The following is a 25,474-nucleotide window of genomic DNA, read 5'->3' on the forward strand; positions in this document are numbered from 1 at the left end:
GCATTCTGAATACAGATAGCCTCATTCAGTACATTTTTTGGTCACACCTATGGATGTCCTTCTTAAATTTTGAGGAATTCACTGTAGGTGTTACTGTGTTCCTGACATTTGACTTGGTAGAAACATTGTCCCAACTCCATATGTTGGATACACACGTTGTGCTTTTGGTTTTCTTCCAAGGACTTGGGAGTCCCTGGCTTATTCACAGTGGAAAAAACATTTAGCATAAACTCTGTCTCATCCTGGTCTTTTCTTCCAAAACTGATGTGTGATTTGCATCCAATTTTCTAGCATGAGTCAGTAAATGTAATATAGGTGTGTGCTGGCATAAGTTTTAGAAGAATTTGTTCATGCCACCTACTTATACAACTTGTGTTTTTCTGTGGTGAGGCTGGTAAACTCCCACTCTTCACACTGGTCTTTTTTCAGACAGTGGCTGTTTGGATTACTACAGAGGTATAGAGTATTTCTAGGGTATTTGTTATTAGTTGCTTTTCTGATTATTTTCTAATTATTACCCCAAGTTCTGTATTCTCTTCAATAACATTTATGCCCATTTAGAATCAAGCACATATTACAGTGTTTTTATGAACTATGGTAAGCCTCTGTCATTGCCTGACACTGTTTGGTACTGCTTGTATCAAATATAACATTCAAAAAAGAAAAAAAAAATTGAAACCACAGATCCTTTGACATCAGTCTTTGATGAGGGCACCTTTTAGTTGAAAACCATAAAAATGCCCAGGAAAATAAAGAGCTACTTGCCAGAATCAAAGAAGAAAGATTTTCTGAGTTAGTCTAATTTTAAAAGCATTTAAAAAATTATGCAGAACTATTTTTCTTTCTTTTCTGCTAATTATGTTTATTAGACAATTGTATTAACTGTAGCATATTTATGTCTGAATGTGTGTTTTCTTCACAGCTTTATTCAACCTTATACCAGTGGGACTTCGAGTTGTCGCTATCCAGGGTGTAAAGACTGGGTTGTATATAGCCCTAAATGGAGAAGGTTTCCTCTACACATCAGTAAGTACCTTGCTGGACTCTGTTTAGGAGGCACAGCTGAAGCTGAAGTCTACACAGGAATGAGATGGGTGTCCACTTTTAAGAAGTTCTGCAATGTCTGTGTATGTTGCACACACCGTGCTTGTGTGGAGCGTTATTTGTAAATGTGACACAGTAGAAATTACTGTGTACTACGTATGAAAGTCTGAACGTTAGCAATCCTAAAAAAGCACACCATAGTGCTCTTTTCCTGGCAGGCTTTCATGGTAGAGTGCCATATACCACAAAGATTATAATTTCCATTTCAGTTCTTCAAAATTTTTAAGGACCTTCAACTATTTTCTTAGAGTCTTGTTGATCAGAATCCAAAAACCACTCTAAACAAATTTTTTATAAGGTTTATGAGTGCAGTTCCATCTAAAAGGTTATTAACGGCTTTATGGTTTATCACAATAATCTTGTAACTGTATGCTTAGCATTACTGATTTTTTGATATCAGATATAAGGAGGGACTATTACTTCTGTAGAATGATCAAAGTTTTAAAAAAGTCTTTTTGAGTCACAAAGAGGACTGCTGGATAAAGTGACCAGAAAGACCTCAGATCGTTTATGGTATTTCAAATGATTTGATGCTAATCACTCAGTGTGTTGTGAATATAAAATTCCTCAGTTTTGTTTAAATTTAGGGTCTTAACTTCCTTTGAAAGGCAGACAGCCTTTAATGTGAACAGGCAGTTCTGTCAGGTATTAACAAGGTGGCTTAAAGGATTTGTCACTACTGTATTTTTATTGACATCTATGGTAAATTTATTTACATTGTGCTTTTTCCATTTTTTGCGTCACATAGTTCTTAATTCCCAGCTGAGTTACAATACACTGCTTTGTTTTCAATGTCCGTTGAAAGGAAATTGGAAAGATTAAGTTTCTGATGCCCTGAGGGAAAGTATTCTGTTTGTTTCAAACACACAATTGTCTTGCAAAAGCTAATTAGGAAGAAAAAATGGAACTAATCTTGAATGCCAATGTCAAGACAAAGAGAAAATTCCTCCTCACAAAATGCCTGCTGGAAACTCAAGCAGTACTGTCTACCTTCTTTTTACATCTGTTCAAAATAAAAATTCTATCACAGGAAAACATGCAATATTTGCTATCAAAAGGAAGAAAACTTGAAGGAAAAACTTAGTGATGTTAGAGAAAACAAATTACTGAACTTTCTAGTTCCATCACATTGTGGGGGGAGGTAATTTCTGGATCATGGCATGAAGAGCATTTTTTTTTTTTGTGTTGGCACAGTGAAGAGTACATTCTTGCCCAACACTGTTCCTGAAGTGCATTCTCAGTCCCCCAGAAAGAAATATAAATTTCAGAAGATGTGCTGTTTCCTGATGGTTAATTTTGCAGGGGGACCACACTTGTACAAATTGTGGTAGGCACTGTTTTTGTGTATTATTCTGGAAATTATTCAAGTTAAATGAAGTTAAGTGAGGCAAGGATTGTTTTTCTAATGTGCTGCTTACTCTTCCTTGTACAGAGAATGAAAGATGAGTGGCCCATTAAATTACAAATTGACACATTATAAAACACAGCGGAAGATTTTGTTATGTCTATGAAAATATTTTCAACTTACACTTTTTTCAAGAAGAAAAAAATAACGTTGATCAAAAATTGAAAGGTATTGATTTCAAAACATCAGTGCTGTAATCCAGGTTTGTTTGTTTCATATTAATGTATTGACAACACTGGAAATACATTTTTGTGTCAGCAATTGCCTGCTTTCACCTTAAAGACTAATGCATTTGAATATAAAATGACAAAGCAACAGAGAGAAATCTGTCTTCTCCTGAGGATCAAGATGAAGAAATAGTGTATGCAGAAAATTCACCATTTGCAGAAAAATTGTTTTAACCAATCACTTCCTATTACTGTCTTGGTGAACTTTTTGACGCTTTCACATCTGTGTATCTGTTGCACCTGAATGCAGAAGTTCTGTATTACATGTTACATATTTTTCCCTTGGCTATTTAGGAGAGAATGGGAGAAAAAAGTTTTCTAAGTTTCATATGCCAACAGCCATCGCTGAAAAAGCTGCTGCATAATGGGAATGTTAGTTAAAATGTACATATATGTATATTTATTACCAATTTCTTATAAAGATTTGGAAAAAAGTAATCATGCCTTGTGGACTAAGTAGCATTTTCAGTCTAAGTTGAGACTGAAGTTCTGTATAGCCCTCCTATGCACAATAGCTTGGTGTCCCTTCTTCCCATCACACTCATATTCACAGGATATGAAAGCTGCATCTTGTGAGAATACCCTACATGTTGATGCCTCTCTTCAGAGACTGAAAGCCCCAGCTCAATTATTTTTATCATAAGGTTCACATCACATTGACTAATTAAGCAACAGCACTGACAGCAAAGGTATTATGTGTGAAGCTGCTGTGTGTGCTGTGTGAAGAAAATGAAGGTACAGTGACAGACTAGTTTTACAAAAAGATTGTCAGATGAAAATTTACATTGTTTCCTGCCTTTTTTTAAATCCTTTTTTTAATAGTTGTTTACATCAGTTTGAGAGTCAATAATTTTTTCCCCTTTATTCTGCTATATTTAAAATTTTTTCAACTGTTTCTCAGAATAAAAACTAGAAAAATGTGCAGAAATTCATAGAAGAGTGCTATGTCAGTATTTCTTGGAACAGAAACAGGAGGACAGCAAATTGTGTAGGAAGATCAGTCTCAAGAGCTTTTCATACCTATTTTGCCTGCTGCAGCACTTGAGATTTGTATTCTGTCCTTTGTGAATTGATTGAGCCAGAGTCTCTAACATACATTTTCAAAGTCTTGTCAAATAAAGGAGAAGAAGAATCTTTGGAGTTCGACAGGATTTTGCAAAATTCCTGAGAGAAATTTTCCAATTTTTTTCCAAAATCATAACCTGTTTTTTTCCTCTGAATTTAAGTTTCTTATTGTAATACCATAAATAATTATTTTCTGTCATATGACATATGAGAGCAAGAGCCTTTTCATGTTGTGCTCTTGCTTGTTCTTTTAAGGGTTAGCTCACTTAAAGGCTATCCATTAAACTCACCTATTTTGAAGCTTTGGATTGCTGTGTCCAACTTTATTTCTCAGTGTGTGTTATATTTACATATACACACATTTATATCTGTCTATTGAATGTATCTGACCATAAATAGGATATATTTACCTACTGGTAGCTTTCCAGTTCTATATGTATGTTAGTGAACAATTAGAATCATTAAAGTGAGTTGACATTAATTTTAGATGGCTTAATGAACTGTGAATAATTTAATATTTATGACTGACTAAATAACTGTGAAAACTAGTTGGAAAATTTGGATTTTTCTACAAAGAGCCATCTCAGTTACTAGCAAGATTTTTGAAGTTGTAGTTATGGACTTCATATGCTAAAGTCAAAAATTATGCCTTATTCCTTTCTTCCTTTTGGAAGGGTGAGCAAGGTGAGGTTTCATTTTCAGATTTTGTCTTGTCAAAATCAAAAGCAATGAAACTGACTCCATGCACTGAAAAAGGGAGCACAGCTGCAGGGATTCTCCATGGGGAACAGGTATTGCCTGCAGCAAGAAGATGGCAGTGCTGTACTTGGCAGAAGCTTTCGTTGGGTTTGATGTTAATTTTGATCAACTCCCTTTACAAGTGGTTCATTAGTTCAGCTTCCAGGGGGCTGCAGGTTTTGTTTTGCTTCTAGGATTTCCTGCTATCTTAGCAGGATAAATTCAGAGGTAAAACTTATAAAATGTTAGTCCATTTTATGATTCCTATTTTCCTGTGATGAGAATATGAGAGCCTTCTGGGTTTACATCAATGGATTGTTCTCCAGCATTATTTGATATATCTGGGAGTGTTTGGAAGGGCTACTGGTTCCCTTTATTATCATAGGAGCAGTTTGTCACTGTAATACCTGTCTTTGGTAGGTATCAGAGTAAAAGAAAAGGGAAAATTTGAAATGCAGACAAGGAAAAGTCCTGTCTAGAACATCTTAACTTGCTTCTGTTTTCTTCTTTGTGTTTCCTCTTTCACCGTTTCTTCTGCAAATTTACTGAGACCAGAGATGTGAACTAAAGCAGAGAGGAAAGAGTACACCTGTGATAATGTCCAGCAGCAGATATCAAAGTCATAGGAATTCAGTGCATGGTTTCTTAGTAAGCCTGATGCTTTAAAAGATGACTGAGCCTGCAAGGCCAGGTCTGACCTCCCTGGTCCCCTCTTCCACCATTGCTCACTGTGGCTCCAGAGGTTCTCTTCTGACCTTGGGGGAGTGGGAACCTCACTGGAAGGATGTAGAAAGTACTGGAGAGGTTTTACCAACTTTTTGTAGAGTATTTTAGAATTAGGAATGTTGCACTACTCACTTAACAGAATAATCTTTTGTGAGGTGGGGGTTTGTTTTTTTGATCTGCCGCAGTACACACTGTTGAGGGTGTTGGAAGGGTGTTGGTTGGGGCAGCGTTTCTGTTGCAGTAAGATATCAGTCTGTGTCACAGCCTTCATGAAAGAGAGGGAACATCAATATCTGTTGCTGAGCAGCGTATTTGTTCTATCGCTCCAGCAACTCTCACCTGAAAAAAAAAGCCTTTGAGGATTTCTCCTGACATTTCAGCGGCTTCCCAATGCCGCTATTTCTGCCACTTCTTTAAGCCCACGTAATTGACCTCTCTGAGGAGAACAAAATTCAGCCTCAAGGAAGAACATAGGAGCACCTTCAGTGAAGCCTGGAAAAGAGTGAGAACTGAAGTAGTCTGTATTTCTACTATTCAATTCAAAGTCAAATGAAAAATAAATTTTGTGTAGCTTTTCATAGAGCCTTTATGCTTTATGCTTTGGAATAGCAAAGCTTATAATGTGCAGTACTTTGAAGGTTCAAATGTGCATAAAACCTTATAATAAACAAAGCAGAAGACAAACCAAAGAGGAAATATGATGTCTTAAAATTTTAATTTTTTACAAGAATAATCAAAAATGGGTTCATGTTGACATCAGGATAACGTTGTTACAACAGTAGTTGACCTATGGTTTGGTCATTCTCCACCTTTGGATCATTCTACACCTGGCAAAGTATTGTAGGAATAGTCAGGAATATATCTGCTTATAGAAAAAGTGACAAATAAAGCTTTCTCTGTGAAAAGATGTAGACTTTTATTTCTAGTGGTCAAAAGTATATAAATATCAGAAAAGGGTAAATCTCACTGCTCTTGAGGTATCTGTAGTTTTGCAAATGTAAGCACATCAGAGTGGAGTGTCTCATAATATTGTGATCAATAGAGAACATTATTTTCTTTCTTATGTCAGACTTATGCTTTAGGGTCTCAACCTGCTCCCACACATTTCTCTTCCAGCACAGACTTTACTAAAAAAAGGGTAGGACCTTATTTCACTTGTCATTATCTGTATCATGGAAGTATTGTGGCTCACTTTGGAAAGAGGAAAATGGGTATTTTTAATTATTTGAAACCACAACTCCTTTTGAAAACTGATTATGTGATATTTTGAAGAGTGTAAAGGCACAGACCTTATACAAAATCCCTTATTTCAAGGGCTTACCACTGAAGTGCTTCCTTACATATCTATAACAGTTTTTACATTTCTAGTTATTTTTTTTATTCAATTTGGGATCAGTTAGAAAGTGACCTATATTTGCTTCATATGGAAAATTTTTTTTTGAGAGGGATACAGCGTGTTTCAGGGCTGTGTTCCTCTGTAAACTAGGCTGCATCTCTCAAAAGGTAAACAAGTTCAGCCTGTTCCAGCAGTTGAAATACACTGACAGGGAGGAGGAAAACATCTGCATGATTTATGCTTATTTATATCTGTTTTTGGAGGTAGATAATTTGTCTCTCAGGTTGCCTCCCAAAAATAAATACAGAGAATTGCTAATGAATGTATTTATTCTATGGCAGCATTTAAGCAACAACTGATAACATAGCCCTGCTATATTGTACAAAAGAGTGTCAAATGAGCCTGCTACAGCATGCAGCACAAAAGAGGTACAAAATACATACTAAGTCCATGACTTTTCTTCAGTGGGTTAGGTTTTCAGCACATTTTTTGATTGAATGTGCTGAAGCCAATGCTTTCACACACAAGATAAGGTAAAAAAGGAGGTATGCAGAGGCACCTGAGAGTTTGATAAGGTAGGAGAGAAGTGAGAAGGGAAGAGATGAATGGAAGGAGGCAGACATGAGGAGACTGTGATAAGAAGGGATATGAGAAACTGGATAAATAGCACAGTGGAGCAGAACAGTATTGCAGAAAACCTTATAATGATATTGTGATTGGAGAAATGTTTAGGATTATATCACTATTGTTCAAGTCTCGTGCTTATGTTGATTATGACCTGAGTTTTTCATACCCAAAAATGGCTACTATTTGAACTACTGTTCATAAACCATTTGTTTAATGAAAAGTGCCACTTTGAATACATAAGGATACAGTATTCTAGTGTGGCTTCTTACTCTATGGCTGTAGTTTCCTCCTGGAATTTAAATATTTTACTGGGGGTAATAACAGAACTTGACTCAAAACTTGCAGCTCTGTTTCTTGCCACTTAAACCAAATATTTATATCCTGATTATTTCATTAATGTCTACAGTATCCAGGATCTAGTTGAATTTTTATCAGTAAAAACAGTTTCATATTTGCTTTAGTTATTCATTTTCCTTTCTCATGTATATTTCTCCTATCCCTGTGCAAAAAATCACTTACTGTATGTGTTCTCTCTCCCTGGAATGTATATAAATGCCCCAAGAATAACAGTTGCACTTCCAACTTCGCAGAGTTTGAACGGTCACAGGGTCTGCAGCTGCAGCTGGATATTTTTCAATAATTGTATGACAAGGAATAGTACTGTAGGTAGGTATGCTAAAATGAGGTAATCTAATCTCATGCTTCAGGAAGTAGGATGACTGCCACAGGGACCGAGAGGAATGCTTTCCCCAACGTGCAGCATCATATAGCGCAGTTGCTCTGGAGGAGGTTTGTCTCTGAGCTGTTGTGCAATGGTCACAGCTGAAGGCTGAGCCAGGCTTGATGGACCAGCAGCTTAATCAAGTCTGTCAAATTTCTGCTTCTGGCAATTCTGTCTCTCATGGTAACATCCCTGTATTTTTGGCCAATGTTTGTTTTGTTGCATAAATACAACTACACTATTCTGGATGTTTCTTTATTCTCTGCTTTGTTGCTCTTAGGAATTTGGGGTTGTCAATAATCCTAAATGTTGAATGCATCTCACTCTCTATTGTATACCACTCTTGCCTTCTGTTCTCTTACTTCCTTTCTAATTGTCACTTCCCAACCAAAAAGGATCACATTTGAAATTTCTGATTTTCTATTCATTACTGTTTAATCTTACTCATTCATTGCATCCAGGCAAGGAGGTAGGCTACCAAGGACTTGGAATCTCCCAAATTTTAGACAATTATGAAAAACATATTTCCAAAACAAAATCCTTCTACTTCTTTCATTAATGATTAATGAATATTGAAAATATTAAAGACAATTTTGGGAGGATTTTATGGTAAGTTGAAATCCATTTCATAATAAATGGGGCTCTTACAAAGACTTCCTATTGCATTATCAAGAGGTATAGGTAAGAAAAAGCTCCAACTTTTGGTGGAGTAAAACACTTAGACACATGTGGTGCTATCACTTCTGTAACTGCATAGTTAATGCATCTTCTGTTATTCAGATCTATTTACAAAAGGTATGTGTCTAGATAGAAAGATAGATGAACAGAAAATAACTGAGAGCTTTTAGATATTTAGTCTATTTTCAAAAAACTATTTCTGTTTGTCTGAAGAATTGCTTCAGTCAGATGCTGAAGCAAAAATTTGCTTTCATTATGTGAGAAAAACAATCCACATTACCTTGCAGAAATGAAATAGTGAAATGCATGTTTTGCCATTTTTTAAAAAATTTCTCTAAAAAATTTAAATATCTTTATAAGAATATTCAGTTTATATCTGATAATATCAAGACAAAAGAATTGTATTTATCTAGGTAATTGAAGAAGTATATGCAAGCATCCTATAATTTCAGAGAACTTTCTAAGGTACCCCTCATATCCTATAATGGGATGGTGTGGGCACCACTGTGTATTAAATTATCATCATATCTTTACAACATAATTCTGTATCATCTGTATCATCATTCTGTGTGGTCCTTATGATTAGATGTCAAAAGAAGGATGATATATTAAAAATGTTATTGTAGTGTGCAACTCTATACAACAGGGTTTTGTATGAAAGATGGAGTTTTGTAAATATCAGATGTTGACAAAAGCCATAGATGCATTTGATGACTGATTTATATACAATATCCATTACATTTTTGTAACAGGTTTCTTATTATTCTGGATTTTTTTAAGAGTCTTCTTTCACATTGCCATCATACACATTTATTTTATTGTTGTGGTGTATTCATTTTTTCATTTGAACAGGCAAATGTGTAGCTAAACCTAGTGAACGATGGTCAGTGATAAATTTATATCCCATGTAATCTTCCTGTATGCCCTGTGAAAAAAACTGGGATATTTCTGTTTCTAAGGCAGCTTTAGCCATGGGCTGGATCCTGTGAGCAAGCTTGGCCATCTGGGTAGGCCTGCAGAAATGCTGATTCTGCATGTCCTGACTAATGACCCCTTGCCTTGGCCTCCCACATGTTGGCAGAGTTTGTTAATCTGGGACCTGCCCAAGGGTGTTCACAGTCCCCTCTCTTGGGGACAGGGCTGCTCCCACCACCTTTCCCTGTGGGATTTTCTGTGGCCAGGAACAAGATCTGGTGTGCAGCCTTGCAGGACCTATAGACAGTGTGTGGGCGAATATGTCCACAGAAAAAGCTGGGATTGCCCCTGAGGCCTTCCTGGGGAACTAAGCTTCAGAAATGAGAGCTATGGACCACGTTTTGTTTCCCTTTCGGTAAATTTGTAACTATTTGTCAATTACAGTTCATTTACAATGTAAATAAGTTAAATATTTGTGTCTATACAAAACTGAGTAGGAAAGCAAGCATCCAGCCATTTGTACATAGCTAGCAAACATCAAGTCTAGATTTCCCTCTTGGTTTGTCAAATTCCTCAATCTTCCCCTTTACCTGCTGGCAGCTTTCCCTAACAGTATTCCTTGATGTATTCCCATGGATAGTGCATGATCTTATATGCTCATTATACTCATTTAGACAAATATCATAGATCTTCATTACCATACAGGGCCAGGAGTTGAATAGGGTGTGACTCTTTCCTGCCTTCTCCTCTTTCCCTCATTTGGGACACCACTCAGTCAGAGGCAGCTTTAGGTGAAAACAGACATCCTGAAGGAAAGTTTAAGGTTCATTCTTGTTGCTTGACCAGGCACTACTTGTGGCACAGCATCAGAATAACTCCTAGCAATGGTGGAACCTTTTCTGTCCACAGCTTAGTGTAATTCAAAATTCCAATTTTAAATTTCTAAAATACTTCCTGAATATTGAAGGGATCTTAAATTTTTAGGAGTACCAAGTGTTGGCCTAGTTCTGATGCTAATTACAGTTACTGATCTCATAGGTATCAGGGTTGGCATAGCAGAGCATTTTCAGAAATCCCTCTTGGAAGGTTTAAACTGGTGAGTTTGTTGTGCAGTGCTTATTCAGCATATCCTATTCACTACCAGATGAGAAGCTCTCTAGACTGATTCTTGTTGATTTGACAAGGATTCTTTTTTTTAGCAGACTACAAATACAGCCTTGGGGACTTATTTGCTCTCCCTGCGGGTGTCTCACAATGAATCGTAAATCTGAAGAAAAATCAGCAGTAAAACCTGAATTTTACTGCAGCAAAAAACATTGGAGGAGGGGTGAGCATACAAGTCACCCCATTGTGTTTGAATTCAGATATGACTCTTCTCTACATTGTCTTCTCCTGATATATTTGTCACTAAACATTTATAAATGTTTAATGTATAGATAAAAAGTGACGTGATGCCACTACCTGGGAAACCATGAATGCCTGGGCTTAAGAGACAGTACAGGGTAGGAAAACCTTGTATTTGAGTAAGTGAAACAAAAACTTGAAGGCTTAATTCCTTCTTTTTCTTTCTTTTTCCAGTAGCATGTCATGTTATGGAAGGCTTTGGCTTATTAACAGACTGATAAGATTTTTTAGCATTACCAGACATTTACATGGTATTACTTAATATTTAGTGTGATTGTGTCTGCAAAACTGAAAACAATGTTTTAACATGAAGATTAAATTCCAGTACTTTGTGACTCCACAGATGTACAGAGCTAAAGACCCAAAGTTTTCCACAAAAGAGATGTGATTGCCTAATTCACCATGGAATTGTTTACTTATTGCAGAATTGCCTAACAGCTGGTGAATTTTAAAAAGATAGAGAAAGGGTTTTATACCACAGGCACAAAACAAAATATAGCCAACATTTCAGAAGCATAATATGTTCTCTTTTTCATGTCCCTCTTGGCCAGCATGTGACTTCCGTGTTGTGACTAATGTCCCCAAAGCAGTTATACCCTTTCACATTGCTGTTCAGGCTACAGGCCAAAACTTAGCGCAGCCCAGATCATCAGGAAAGAGAATAATATTATGAAAAGATCTTAAAAGCAGCTTTGATGCTGTTAGGAATAGGTAGAAGTATAAGATTTTTTTCAAACCTATTTCCCAAGGATTGCTATTTCTCTCCCCAGTGTTATGTATTACTGGATGAACATGAGTTTATTTAAAAAAAAAAGAAGAAATGAAAAAAAAGTGAGTGTTTAATTTTTATAAAATTTTAAATTACAAGAAGACGTGCCTGTGATTAACTACATTCTAAAATTCTTTTTGGTATTTTTTTCTTTACCCTAGGATGTGTTTGGTTGTTCCCTGCCAAGGGAAGTGCAAAACACAAGTTGGTGTGATAATGAGAGAATAGTCAAGTCAGACTAAGAGTAAAGTATAATTAATACAGAACCATCTGGAAGCACAATCTCTGTCGAGTTGCTTTTGTTTTTACAATGTAATAGAATAACTTTTAGATTTGGTAGAAATTTTTCCATTTGCTCCAGTGGAGTCTGAAGCTATTGGTCTATGCTTCAGTAGGTACTGGAAGGATTTGCATAAGTAAGCATCATTCTCTTTCAGCTTCTTGAAGGGAATATATCAGGGAGAATTCCTTCATTTTATTCAGTATGATATCTAACAAATGCTGTTATCTATGATACACTAATAAAAGCTGTTAGTAGAACTGCATTTTTAATTTCAACCTGCTTTCAACCTTGTGCTTTCCTCTTCTCCTCCCCCCAGCCTTTTTTTTCTGTGGAGAACTTCTCTTAAGGGTTAGGGTAACATAGGAAGATGCAGCATTTAATATTCTGTTTCAAGATTTAGTTGTTCTTGAGGAGGACTGAGTTGACTATTTTCTTCTTGACATTTGAAGATCAGGAGTATGCCCTTGTCTCTTCATTTTCAAGTATCTATTGGCGCCAGCAGGAAAGGAGATGAAGGAATCAGCCTTTCAGGCATTGAAAGTGACAACTTCAGGAAGCATCAGCTGAGGCGATTCTATCACCCATTTAGCATTCATCTGACTATTGAAGGTGGCTGAAGAATAGCATTTGAAAACAGAATAGAAGATAAAATTGGTATTTCCCTTAATACTTACAGAACATTCACTGTCGTCTTTGACAAGTATCAGTGTTCTGCCTGGTTCTCAGAACTGTGAAAGTCACTTTTCTTCAATTGACACAATTAGAGTAGAAGATAGGTCAACTGATTTTTTTTTTTATTTTCAGAGATTATCATGTGGAGGTGACTGCTCTATGGGTGGAATATGAGGAATAGTGAGGTAGTATCTAAACTACTTTGTCCAACTCACAGCTTTGAATGTGCAAGTATGACATTGAGAAAGGAGGAGACAGGGGAAAGGATTAGGATTAGGTGATCCACAGGTAAATTATATTAGGTTCACTCCAAACTCTGCCAAACATGTGAAAACAGTCTCACTATATGAAAACAGTCTCACTAGTGAATATTGTCAGGAGCTAGCCATGATATACATAGCCTCACTTGAAATTGTTGGAATTACCCTAATAGGAAGTGCAGGGACATGGGCCATGTTAGAGACAGACAAGATGCAGCATTCCCACTAAATGACATTTTATTCTAGCAGGTCAAAGATTTTATTAGTTATGATGAGGCATGCTCAGTTTTATTTATTTGTAGATACATCAAATTCAGAAATATAGCATGGAGCTCCTCAATCCTGGTCCTAAAAATTGCACTATAACCTTGTTATCCTCATGACTTTTACAGACTCATTTTTGTGTGAGCCTATAGTGGTAGAAGCTTCATTAAAAGATTTGAACAATAAAACACTACTCATGGAAGTATAAAGAAAATGCTGATTAGTTGTTTCACTGAAAAGTAAAAAAATAACTCCACAAGTTAGCTGTTAATGTAGAGATTGCTGATGTAAAGGAATTGTAACACTCAAGGTATTAAATAAAAATTAAAACTACTTTGAAAGAGATGCTCTAAATTCATCGAGGAAATTATTTTTTAATAAAGTAAATAATCCAAAAATGCAGAAAACAGAAACAAATACTCAACCAAATTTTTAAGATTTTTAGGAATGGAGATAATGCTGAAATCTTCCCATATTTTTTTGTAAAAGTTATAGACAATGAAAAAAAAAAGAACTTCATAATTACAAGTTCATTTAAAAAGGCTCTTATTTTTTATATGCATGAAGGGGTGTGTTAGTTCATATATTTATAACTAGACTAAGTCATATTTTTATTGAAAGAGATGGACTTCAGAAATTCTGTAAATAGGTTTGTTCATATGTAGGGGTTTTTTTCCTAAGAAGATGAAACAACTTCCTTTTCTTTACTTTTTTCACTTTGTCAAAACAAGAAATGTTGGGAAATGCCCGCATCTATTTTCTTTCTTTTTTTTGTCAAGTCCTATTTGTTAAAGCAGTGCTATACTCTTTTTCCTTTGTCTCTGAATGGAAGAAGGAATTTTATGTGGCACTTCATGGCCTGATGCTTTTTCTAAGGGTTTCTGGCTCAGTTCCTGCCACTGGTAGACAGCAGGTTGTTCTCTCTATGCTTAAGATTGTTGGTAGTATCTTTCTGTTAATGTCAATTTGGTACCACTCAGTGATTGGAGAGACCTGGAAAGCCAGTTCTTCTGGAGAAGTCCTTAGTAAGGTAGCATACTTTTTTTTATTCCAAAATAAATATCTACTTTCATCTGTAAAAAGACAATCAAATTAATAGATTCATTTCTTTATTCTATTGTATGTATTGTATGTATTTATTCTATTGTATTGTGTTCTATTTATGTATTCTATTGTATGACCTGGTAAAACAAAAAAAAAAAAGCAAATCTTTTTCTTTGTCACATTCCATTCTAAACTTCAGTTTTGAAATATTGATAGGAGGGCAGGATTTTGTAGGACAGATTATTAAAATTATAATCTTATATTGCACTTATAAAGGAATATGCTGAGGATTTCCCACACACTTCTGCAGTTTCCATGCTTTTGGGTAGCCTCAGTGAGGGGGGAGCTCTGTTGCTTCCATGAGTGAAACCAGAGCCTTAACAGTGCCAACAAATGCCCATAATGTCATAGTGACAGTAACTTCTTTTATTTCTGTTTCTGTCTGGTGATCCCAAAAAATTTGACATGCAGAAATGAATGTAGCTTTGTTACCCCTATGTGTGCTGTACAAGAATGCCAGTAAGTTGTCTTGTCTTCCTTTTAAAAAATAATAAAATTTCCAAAGCTGTTTAATTGAGAACATTGACCATGGTAACAGAAAAATATATTAAGTGTCAGTTATGAAGCAGAGATTTGAGATATGTGAATATGTAACAGTAGAAGCTAGTCTGCACAGAGCTTCTGGGTCTTTCTCTAGAGTGTTTCTGTCCAGGCTCTGATGGAGTTAGGAAGCAGGTGTCGGAATTTCCCATTGCTTTCTTGATTTTGAAAGTCATAATAAATTCAACATAGCACCATAGCATGTGGCTTGAATGTAGTCCCAAAGCCTTCTATCACATGGGAGATGTCTGCAGAAATATTGACAGATTCAAATGACTTGGGTTAACTCTATAGTCAAATGAATTTAACAAAACTGTGAAATTATTTCTGCTGCAAGCCTGATGTAGTCTGCAGTGTGGAATACTCTGATTTCTGCCACTAAACCATGGAAAAATTGCATTGTTCATCCACATGCTGTCTCCAGAAATGTGTCTTCAGTAGATTCAGTAGAAGTCCTATCTTTTTATCACTTTAACAAAATGGTGAACAGTGGCAGAACAGCGAGATATTTTTTCATACAGTTTGTTTGATGGGGGCTAAAACCTCATGTTCAAAACAGTTGTCTAAAAGTGAGCTTTTCGTCTTCTCTTTTTTATTTTCTAGTTCTGATAGCTATTTCTTCCCTCAAGCCTGCTTTGTTAGCTAACTGGATTACCTGAACCCAAGGACTAAGTTGTAATTTCTTTCAGAGGACTTTTATATTGAGCGACCTTATCGCTATGCAGATAAAACTTAACTTCCACAACCTGATCTGGCTCATTTGGTCTTGACCATGGATATCTCCTAGCTATGCTGTAGGTGAAGATAAATCAGGGCCATGTACAGCTTTTGGTATTTTCTACTGAATCTTTGAAAAGTTTCCCTAAATTGGACTCTTTTAGTTTGCTAGGTGCAACTTCTGCAGTGGAGAGTAGTAAAAAAAGCAATATTGAACAGATCAAACATAACTCATTGTTTCAGATGTCAGATTTAACATACACATTGCATTATGATAACATACACAATACATAATGATTTCAAAATCACATAATTTAAAAATATAAATCCATATTTCATGGGTAGCAATTAAGTGAAATGAAATAAGATGAAAAGCATTCTAGGCCACATTCTGTTAAAGCTTCTTTAGACTTGGCACTTACTCCTTGATAGCATCAAAGGTAATTTGAAACGTAAATAATCCTTAGAAAAATAGCTATACTTTTATTCAGACCTCTACTTAATTCAGTGACATAACTTGCAAAGTTTTTATATTTGAGAGGTGTTAGTTCAATAAAATTGAACAGCCTTCTTTTTGATGAGCTGTACTTAGTAGTTTCTCTTTCATCTTAAAAGTAATGTAATAATGAAAGATTTAAGGTGGCAACTTAAAGGATGCTTTTATTTCCTCATCTTTATATTAAAATGGCTTTAAAACTAATCTGTGCAATAAAGCTAATAAAACAAAAAATATTATCTTAGAATCAAACTACCATTTTTTCTAAGATACTGAAAAAATTAAGTAACATCTATAGCTAGGTGTTAGTGTGGCATTGCAAGGGACCTGTCCTCTCTTGTCAGAACTTCTGGCCCTGGGGAGCTTATTACATCCCCTTGAATGCTTTTCTTAAGTGTAGTCCACCATGTACACAGTGTATTATATGCATTTCACTTTGGGCTTCCAGAATGCATCTCAACATTACTTATTTGAATCCTCTTTTAATCATTTCCCCTTTCTGTATTTTCAAATGCTGTATGTCAGGGGATATGAAACTATTTTATATCACTCCTTTTACTTCAAAGAACAGCTTCAGAGGTTTAACTAATTTTATGTTGAAAAATAGTATCTTCTAGTGGTCTAGAAGACACTAAAATGTCCTAAAATGACCTGGTAGTCAAAGTACTATTAAGATATTCAAAGCCAACTTATGCTTTTTGCCATAAAAAACAGGAGCATTGAGGAGCAAAGGGGAGTGTAGGACCCCTATGGGGGTGGTTTCTTTTTTTTTTTTTCTTTTGGTCCCTAACTTGCTTAAAATTTTCTAAAAAGGTAAGGAAATCAGAAATACCCGTTAAGTTTTGTGGGGTTTTTTTTTGTTTTTTTGGGTTTTTTTAAGTAAATATTAGAGCCTAATTAACAGCCCTTTATTGTGAAGAAAATCCACTCTGCAGTACTCCTGCAGTTAAAATACTCAACGCTATGGAGTATTAGGCTCGAACAATATTCCTGAGAGGGTTAAAGTCAGTGAGTATTATGCAAAACCAAGCTATGAAAGATTTTTCAAGAAGAGTGTATGTGTAACATAGCATCCAATTTTCTGCTTTTGTTCCTTAGGACTACTGCTTCCTTTCTGAAAGGATATGGAGTACACATGAGCAGTGGCTAAACTTTTAAACCATAAGAATGGCAGAGCCAAAGATAAATGCAGTCTTCTGTAACAGAATTTTTTATATATATATATACATATACATGGAATTGGAAAACTTAACCAAAAGAACTTTTCAGTATGTATAATCATTTTCATTGCTGTTCAAAGAAACACTGTTGTAACAGTGGTCAGGGAAAAGAAAAATACCTTTCTGAGAGAATGCCTTCAGGATATACTGTACCACCTAGAATGGCTGGCTACCTTAGTAAAAAACCTTAATAAAAAAAATACCTTAACCAGAAAACTACTTTAATGCAAGTTTTCCAGTTGACTTGGAAATGTAAGATGGTAATGAGAATTCATTTTTCTAACACCCAGCTCAGAGTGGCTCTTCAAGACAATTACCAGGAGAAGGTGAGAAGCAGACTAGTGCATCTGAAACCTCACATATGTATACAAAATAGAAATTGCTGCAGAGATTGCTTTGAAATGAGAACTACCTATGAATAAAAAGATCATAGAAATAAATGTTACTGGAGGTAAATGATGTGAAAATGTGTGACTAAATATATACCTTACTTTTTCCTGTTGAAATTGGAAAGGTAATTTGTGAATTTTACCTGCAGAATAAAGGTTTGTTACGTCAACTTAAATGCTATCTATAGCATCAATAGAAGTCATATTAGTCTGTAATATAGCTTTTCCTTTGTTTTCCCCTTTCTCTTTACATACTTTTGAAAAATCTTTTCCATGGTATTGCTTTCTTAGGTGTGCTTTCAGCTTAACCTTTTTTAATGTATAAATTAATCAATTTTAAAAAAAGTTTTTCTAATGTAAATCCCATGTGTTCATGGTATTTGAAGGTCTGCTTCAGAGCACTAAAAAAACTTAGTGTAACCTTTTAAAAATATTTGAACACTCTATCTTAAAAGCACTCTTTTGCTACATGAAAGAGAAACTGTTGAATTTAGTCAATAAACAAAACCTAGTGCTCTGGATATCTGCAGAGAGGTGGTTACAGCACTAGTATCAATCCCCAAATTTCTTATTCCAGTCCTTACAAAATACATCTTAGAGCTTTATTTTCAATCATCACATACAAAAAGTAGAATGTAGGAAGGGAAGTAGGAATTATTCAAAATAGAAGTTAAATCCAGTAAGCAACATGGAGCATAGAAAATCCTTCTAATAATATTTTGTCCAATTCCTGTCTTTTTTTATTTGCTTTTTCAGTGGTTCCTACTGATTGTTTTGCTAGTTTCTTGTCCAAAGATTGAGTCATAGTTGACGTTCATTTTCATTTGAGTGTGCAAAGCTAAAAATGAGCACAGAAAAGTCTTTACTTTCAAATGTCCTAAGTAGTTTTAAGTAGTCTTCAGTGCTGTCCTTTTTTCCATGGAGGTCTAGTCCTTCATTTTTTATCCTTGAGAGAACAAAATGAAATGAAACTATCTAGTATAAATTATTTCTCAGAAAACAATGCAAGCAATGGCCTTCATTTGATGTCCAGCAGAGCTCAAAGAAAAAGTAATGTGTGGCTGCTGTGCCTGGTTGAAATCTCATGGATCAGCAGCACAGGTTTGTTGCTACAACATAGGTAGCTCATAACCTCCTTCAGCAGCTCCAATGTCCCAAACATAAATATATTCATTTCAGATAAAACTCCCACTAAATTCAAGTGGAGCAAAGCCCAGATAAGAGTGAATACTTTTGAAAGTTCCACTTCCTATCTCATTAAACATAATGATGAAACATTTGCCTATTTTCTGGTGTAATGAGGCTATTACAGAAAATGAGGTATCACATAAAAGGGCTCAAAAGTAGTTGAACTTCTAACACTTTGAAAAAAAGTGCATTTATTGCTGTGGTTTACAGCTCAGTTTTTCTGGCATTAGTTTGATTGTGAGGTCTGAGAAGCTTTAATATATTTTTGAGAGGCTGTATTTTTATGAACTGAGAGGCAATAATAACAACACTTGCTTAGTTCAGCAAGCTCTTTAAGAGTAAATTTATATTTTTGTTTAACCTTCTGTGTTTAGGGATAGTTTATATTTTCTTCAAGACTTCCAGTAGCTTTGCTCTACGTTGTGCTGAGTGCATTTTAGTTTGAGTTGTTTTTTACTGTAATGAGCAAACAACATTCAGAAAGGGAATGGCATGATGGCCAGATGGCAGTTCAGAAATGGCATTATAATCCTACCACTAGTAAAATATTTCACGCTACTGAAAGGGAAAAAAGTTAGAAAACCAGAGGAAAACAATTTTAATAACCTGTGTTAAGATTAGAAAAATATTTCACTGAAGTAATGGATGAAGTTTTAAAAGCTGCATACTCTCATTTTTTCACATCTTCAAAAAAACCTTCGAAACAGTAGTTGTCAAAAGGGGAAATTTTATCACAAGTAAGTAAACTATGTTCCAGGAGATTCCACTAGCATGCTGTATAAGAGTAATAACTGAAGTATATATTCCTTGAGGAACTCCTTCTGTGAAACCTCATGTGACTTTTTATTGCATTCTAAAACGTGTCTTCCCAAGAAGCTTCAGTTTAAGCTTGCCTTGTGCACCACTTCTTCATTCCCCTATGACTTATTTTCTAGCAAAAACTAGAAATAGTTTTAATGCCTATGAATTTTCTTGAGGGCAATTTAATATGACATGGCTGTGCAGTAGGGCACAACCTTTGAGCTTGCTGTGAAGGTAAAATATACTTTAGAAATATTACAGAGATTAGGAAGCAATCGGATGGTTATGACTTCAAGACTTAAAAAGCCTCCACAACACCAAAAATAAAAGCATGAGTATTTGAACTTTTTTTTTTTTTTTTTACATTCACCAAAACATTTCAGCACAAAATAGTATTGTGCAAAGGAGATGCTTTAATTCTGCATGCATGCAATAAAAGATAAATAGCCAAAGTTCTTGTTCAGTCAAACGTTTCGGAGCCACATAAACCTACTGCACTAATTTTCTTCCATTACCACAAGTAGGTTAGAAAATATTTTAGGTAATCCAATGCTTTGAGTTTTCTTGATGTTTTTACCTTGCTTTAGTAGTGTGCAAGTATAAAAGCTTCAAGAAGTGAAATTATGTAGGCACTGGCATGGAATACAACTATTACCATTGGAAGAAAAGTCTGCATCCTCTGACTAAATGACACTGGCAATGAAGACACTCATCTCTAACCTTACTTCCTTCAAAATAAAATAATAATATTCAGTAGTTTTCATGGACCAGGTTCAAAAATTTATGAAAGAGTATTTAAATGAGTGTGATGACTTTCTTCAACTTAATTGTAGAGCATAAGTTTACCTTGATTTTGTTTGCTGTAGGGAAAGTTCTAGACCCCAGTATTTTTGGGGTGTAGAATTACTACTGAGCCGACTGTTTTCTATACAGACACAGATTAGGAGATATGTTACTGAAGATAACTACAGTGAATTAGTGCCTAATTTTTCAGGGGCTATTGTCCAGATAATTAAACTCTCTGAATTATACCCTAATTTGAATGTCTATCCTAGGGCAGGTAGTTCTTTCTACACCATGAGTCTTTTGTTAAGTGATAAATCTTTGGAATACAAATTCCTTAAATGCCAAGTTATGGTTCTTGTTACACAAAATATCTTAGTGTAATGGTGGTAATGCTTTCTTGATAGCCTTGTGAAGTCAGTTCATAGGGACTGCATGTTCATTATGTTTAGTGAAAAATTTAAGGTTAATTAAGCCATAAACTACCCAAAACAACCACAAACTACAGTAATAGCTAATTGTTTTGAAGGTTTTGGTGTGGGTTTTTTGGCAGAGCACTATATTGTAATTGTAGTCGCCATGAAAGAAATTGTAGAAGTTGTAGCTCTCTGTGTAGCTCAGCATGCTAAATTCCCAAAACTCTTCCTCCATTGTGTATAGCAAACTTATTTAAACATCTAATTGAAAATATGGAAAATCCACAATTTAAAGTCCAGAACAAAATTACAATAGCCATGTGTCGTTTATCCAGAACTAATCATCCAGTATGTGCAAGTCACAAAGATAATGCCCAATATCTTCTAAGACTTCTGTAAAGAAGTGAATTCATGTTAAAACATTGTTCTTCATCACTGAACGAGATCTGCCTCCTCCCTCCCCCACCCCCTTGTACTACATGCAAATTCTGGTTTTATTGCTCTTATAAGAAAGGAGAGTATGTAATGGGCACAAGCATTTTATTTTATCTAGGCCAGCACACTAGGAACATACCTGAATATGATTTATGAGTTTGGGCCTTTTTTTTCCTTTTTAAAAGAAAGTAGTCATAGTGATTTTCTACGTATCATAGGTTTTCTGTTTTGTTGTTTCTTTAGGTTTAGTTACTCATCCCATCACTGTTTGGGTCTGGTGGCTTTTTTGCTCTTTCTACATTAATATAATTTTGGCTGCTGTCCTGTGTTACAGGGCTAGATGGACTTTGTTCTGATATGACCCTTCTCTGTGGAGCTTGTTTCAATGGGACTGCAGCCAGGTTTATACTGCTGCAATTCTGCTGTCTGCTGTGTGCTTGCTAACTACACAGCATGAAGAAGGCAGAGTAAAGGCAGTTTTTAAAGATTTTTCAAGGCCACATCCACATCTGCTGTACCTCTGTGAAGTTTTTCCTTTTTTTGTGTTCCCCCAGATTGTAATCTCAGCAGCAGCAGTATTCTGTGTCTTTGGTAACAGCCAGCAGCTGGCATCATGCTAGATACCACTCCTTGATGGTGCAATGATATTTGTCATACTTTATAGGTACAGAATTCAATATAAAGATTTAAATTGCAGGTTCAAGAGGTGAGTTGCGCTGTTTCTCAGCTTAGCAACAGCTTCCTGTGCTTCTTGCTCTTGAAAGAAAACATCGCTGCTGTTATTTATTTATTCTATGGTAATTAGCCAAGAGCTGTATTAGTGTGCAATTTAAGACTTCCTGTGTCAAAGTGATGCCACCTTGGCTGTTTCCTGAACTTTCTGATCCTGTTTTTCTTCTCCTTCTCAGAGCGGTCCCAGGAGACAGGGATGGGTGCCAGGGAGATTTCTGCCTCTTACAAAGATGTGCCAATACTCATTGTTCCTGCAAAAAAGAGTCAGCATGTAGGGCCTAGGTGGGGCACAGGGGTTAACCTAACCAGCCTGTAAAGAACCTGTGATCATGTTTGCAGAGCACCTGTTTTGCTGAGACCTTGATCCAGGAGGGTGATACAGGACAGGAGCCACAAGGAGATGTGCAGACAGGTTACTGCTCCTCTGTGCTGTCCCATGGGGAACATGCTGTGGTGCATTTCCAGACCTTGAGGTCTCAGGATTGGGCCCTTGTAGCCCAAGGTGTTTCTGAGAGGACAAGGGACCTCTGTCTGCCATCAGGCACAGAGGCTGCAAACAGCTCATTTTGCTTTTTACTCCCCCATTACAAAGAATCATTATACCACTGCCAGGGCTGACAGCACTACATTACCATAGATGGCACATATCACATACGGAGAGCTTTCTGCACTAGCACTAGGAAATCCTACAAGTGTTTTCAGATTTTTTGTGTCTATGTTCTAATTAGCATGATTTTAGGAGTGACACACCTGGTTTTGTACTTGCAGCCATGCAAGGGAAACACGGTAATTTATTTCTAAGACTGCTGCATTTTTAGCTCAAAACATGACTGAAGACTGCTGCTAATGCGTCACTGACAGTGGCTATGATTATATTTTAATTTTCTTTAACAAGAGCTACTTTTTAAAACTCAGACCGTAAGTGAGAGTAGACACATGTGAAATATGAAAAGCTAAGTTTTGTTCAGTTCTTAATCACTGATTCATATAATTCTTTCAGATCCTATTTTTTTTTTTGGCACAAAACATAGAACAGGGATAGAAGATTTGATGCGGAACTTTGCTTGTAAATTTTTTTCACATACAAAAATTTAAAAAATAAAAATGTATTATGTGCAATAATAATGTATTTCATTTATTATCACTTATATAATATATATAATCTTAATATCCTTTATTTATGTGAAATATTATCTCTTAAATAGCAAAAACAATTGGAACAACAGTAGGTGTATATAATGTATATAACAATTTGTGAGGACATGAGCAATAAAAAGAAAAGGAAGTCATTAGCTCAGAACAAACAACAGCACAGTTATTATTATGGATCTAATAAAAATCATTTGGCTTTTTTTACATATGAAAAATCAATTTTTACTTTTCGTGCACACAGAAATCTATGTACTATATGGGGCTTTCATAAAGAAAAGTCCTTCTGCCTCTTGGTTTAAAATTTTCAGATGCAGCTAACTTTAAAGGGACTCAGCAATACTTCCTTTCTGATAAAAGGACAGATTTATTTTATAGAATCTGGGGCAGTTTCATGATTTGTTTGTGGTTTAATGAGGGTGTTGTGGTGGTAAAGGAAACCATTATTACTGGTAACAATAGCACTCATTTCAAATGGCTGAAGCAATGCAATTCAGTGAGCAAAATTTGCAAATCAATGCTGTAAAAATTATTTATTGTGCTGGAGTTGAACAGCTGAACAATGTTATAAAACTGAGATACAGTACATAGTGCAATGATGTGTAAGTGGATATACAGTAAATAGAAATAGATGGGGTTTTTTCTTGCATGTATTTCTTTCCAGCACCTATCAAGGATGCATCTGTGCTTTATGTAATAAAGACAGTACCCTTAAGGGTATTTTTCATTAATGCTTTCATATTTCAGACAGAAAAGACTTAAGGTAAAGCAACAGATTAATGTGACACTTCAATAACAGAAACTATTAGACAGTAGTGACACAACTGATTTTGCATGTTTTAGAAGAATACACAGGTGTAAAATGGATGACTTTAATTATTTGGTGTGTTTGAGGACGCCCGAGTCAATTGTTTTGCATTATCTTCATGCCTTTCCTTGGCATCTGATTTAAATCTCCTGTTTTCACATATTGCTATAGTAGATTAGATACCTTTTTTATTTCCTTTTATTGCTCTAGAGTTTTCATTTGGATTAGTAACCAAAAGCGTTTTCAGAAGTAAGACTGGAAAGTTTGAAAAAATTGATTTTGCAGACTGTGATGGTTCAGATTTGTCTTTACTAAGCAAATAGATAGTATATTTTTCACTTTTTTCTATATAGGAGAAAGTTTCTGTGTTTTCTTTTGTTCTGGAAAAGCATATACCTGTGCCATGGCTAACATTTAAATCAAATTCTATTTGTAATTGTTTGTTTATTAATTTTATGAACTACTGAATTTGAAGATTTGAAGAAGTGAAAAGAAAAAATTTAAAAATTCCTGGCAACCAACCCTGTTCAAAAGATTTCTTTTCTTTCTATTTGATGGTTTATTCAAATTTCTAAAAATACACATATTTGTGGGTTTTCAAAGCTTCTATTTTTGCCATCAACGATGGCTTTTAATGAACTGGATATCCTTCAGAATTAAAAAAAACCCAAATTACTGCTTTCCTTCTCCAGTGTGCATTGCAAATATGAAGTGGTCAATTCTAGCACTGATGTTTGCACCTTCATTGTTTAACAAGTACTGTAAATAGAATCCCTGTGGTCTGAAATTCCAGAGCTGTGAGACTCCAGATTACAGAGCTGTCATAGTGGAGCATAGCAGAGAAGTGGGACGTCTCCACACGGCCTCAGGTGTTGTGATGTAGGATTCACTCAGCTCTTCTGTATTGCACAGCTGTACAAGCTTCTTCCAAAAATTCAGCTCAGACAAGATATTCCATTACTCCTTGTGAATAGATTTAAAAAGAAATTAATCTGGGAGATGATTTTAGGTTGGAGGAGAAGTGCCGATGGTTCTCATTTGTGTGGTCAAAATTGATCCAAATTTAAGCAATTTCTAATACTGTTGACATCATGGCATTTGACCTCCATGTCTCAGCCTTTGTGATATTGCAGTCCTTGTCTTTGACTTCCCATTTGATCATAAGGCCTTCCTTGGCAAAATAGACCAGATGCAAATTCTCTTATGCTGTTTTACTTCCTTCTGTATTCCATTCAAAATATAATTCAAGCCCAGCCTTATTTCCCATGTTCCATATACCATTAGAAATAGTTGAACTGTTTTACTTAAGAATTGCAAATAGAGGAAAACAAGAAATGGTTTCACCGGTATGTTTCTTAAAAGTTCCTGTGGTTTTGCTCACAGTACAAAGCTGCACTGATACGCTATTTATCCTTCTGCAAAGGGCCCCTCCAAACAGTAAGAAGAGTAACATCTTTGTAATAGTTTTGATTCCACATACAGCGCCTTCAACTAGAAAACAA

General features: G+C 35.5%; 1 protein-coding gene across 5 annotated transcripts in view; it reads left to right on the forward strand.

Annotated features, from left to right (window-relative positions):
• Window positions 1-25,474, forward strand: part of FGF14 (fibroblast growth factor 14) — a 378,427-nt gene that overhangs the window by 292,245 nt on the left and 60,708 nt on the right. For all 5 annotated transcript variants that reach the window (XM_064712068.1, XM_064712086.1, XM_064712077.1 and 2 more), the window contains one exon: window positions 923-1,026. In XM_064712068.1, the coding sequence (XP_064568138.1) occupies window positions 923-1,026 (104 nt within the window). The remainder of the gene's footprint in view (window positions 1-922; window positions 1,027-25,474) is intronic.

The sequence above is a fragment of the Zonotrichia leucophrys genome, chromosome 1 (genome assembly GCF_028769735.1).
Source record: "Zonotrichia leucophrys gambelii isolate GWCS_2022_RI chromosome 1, RI_Zleu_2.0, whole genome shotgun sequence".
Classification (NCBI taxonomy): domain Eukaryota; kingdom Metazoa; phylum Chordata; class Aves; order Passeriformes; family Passerellidae; genus Zonotrichia; species Zonotrichia leucophrys.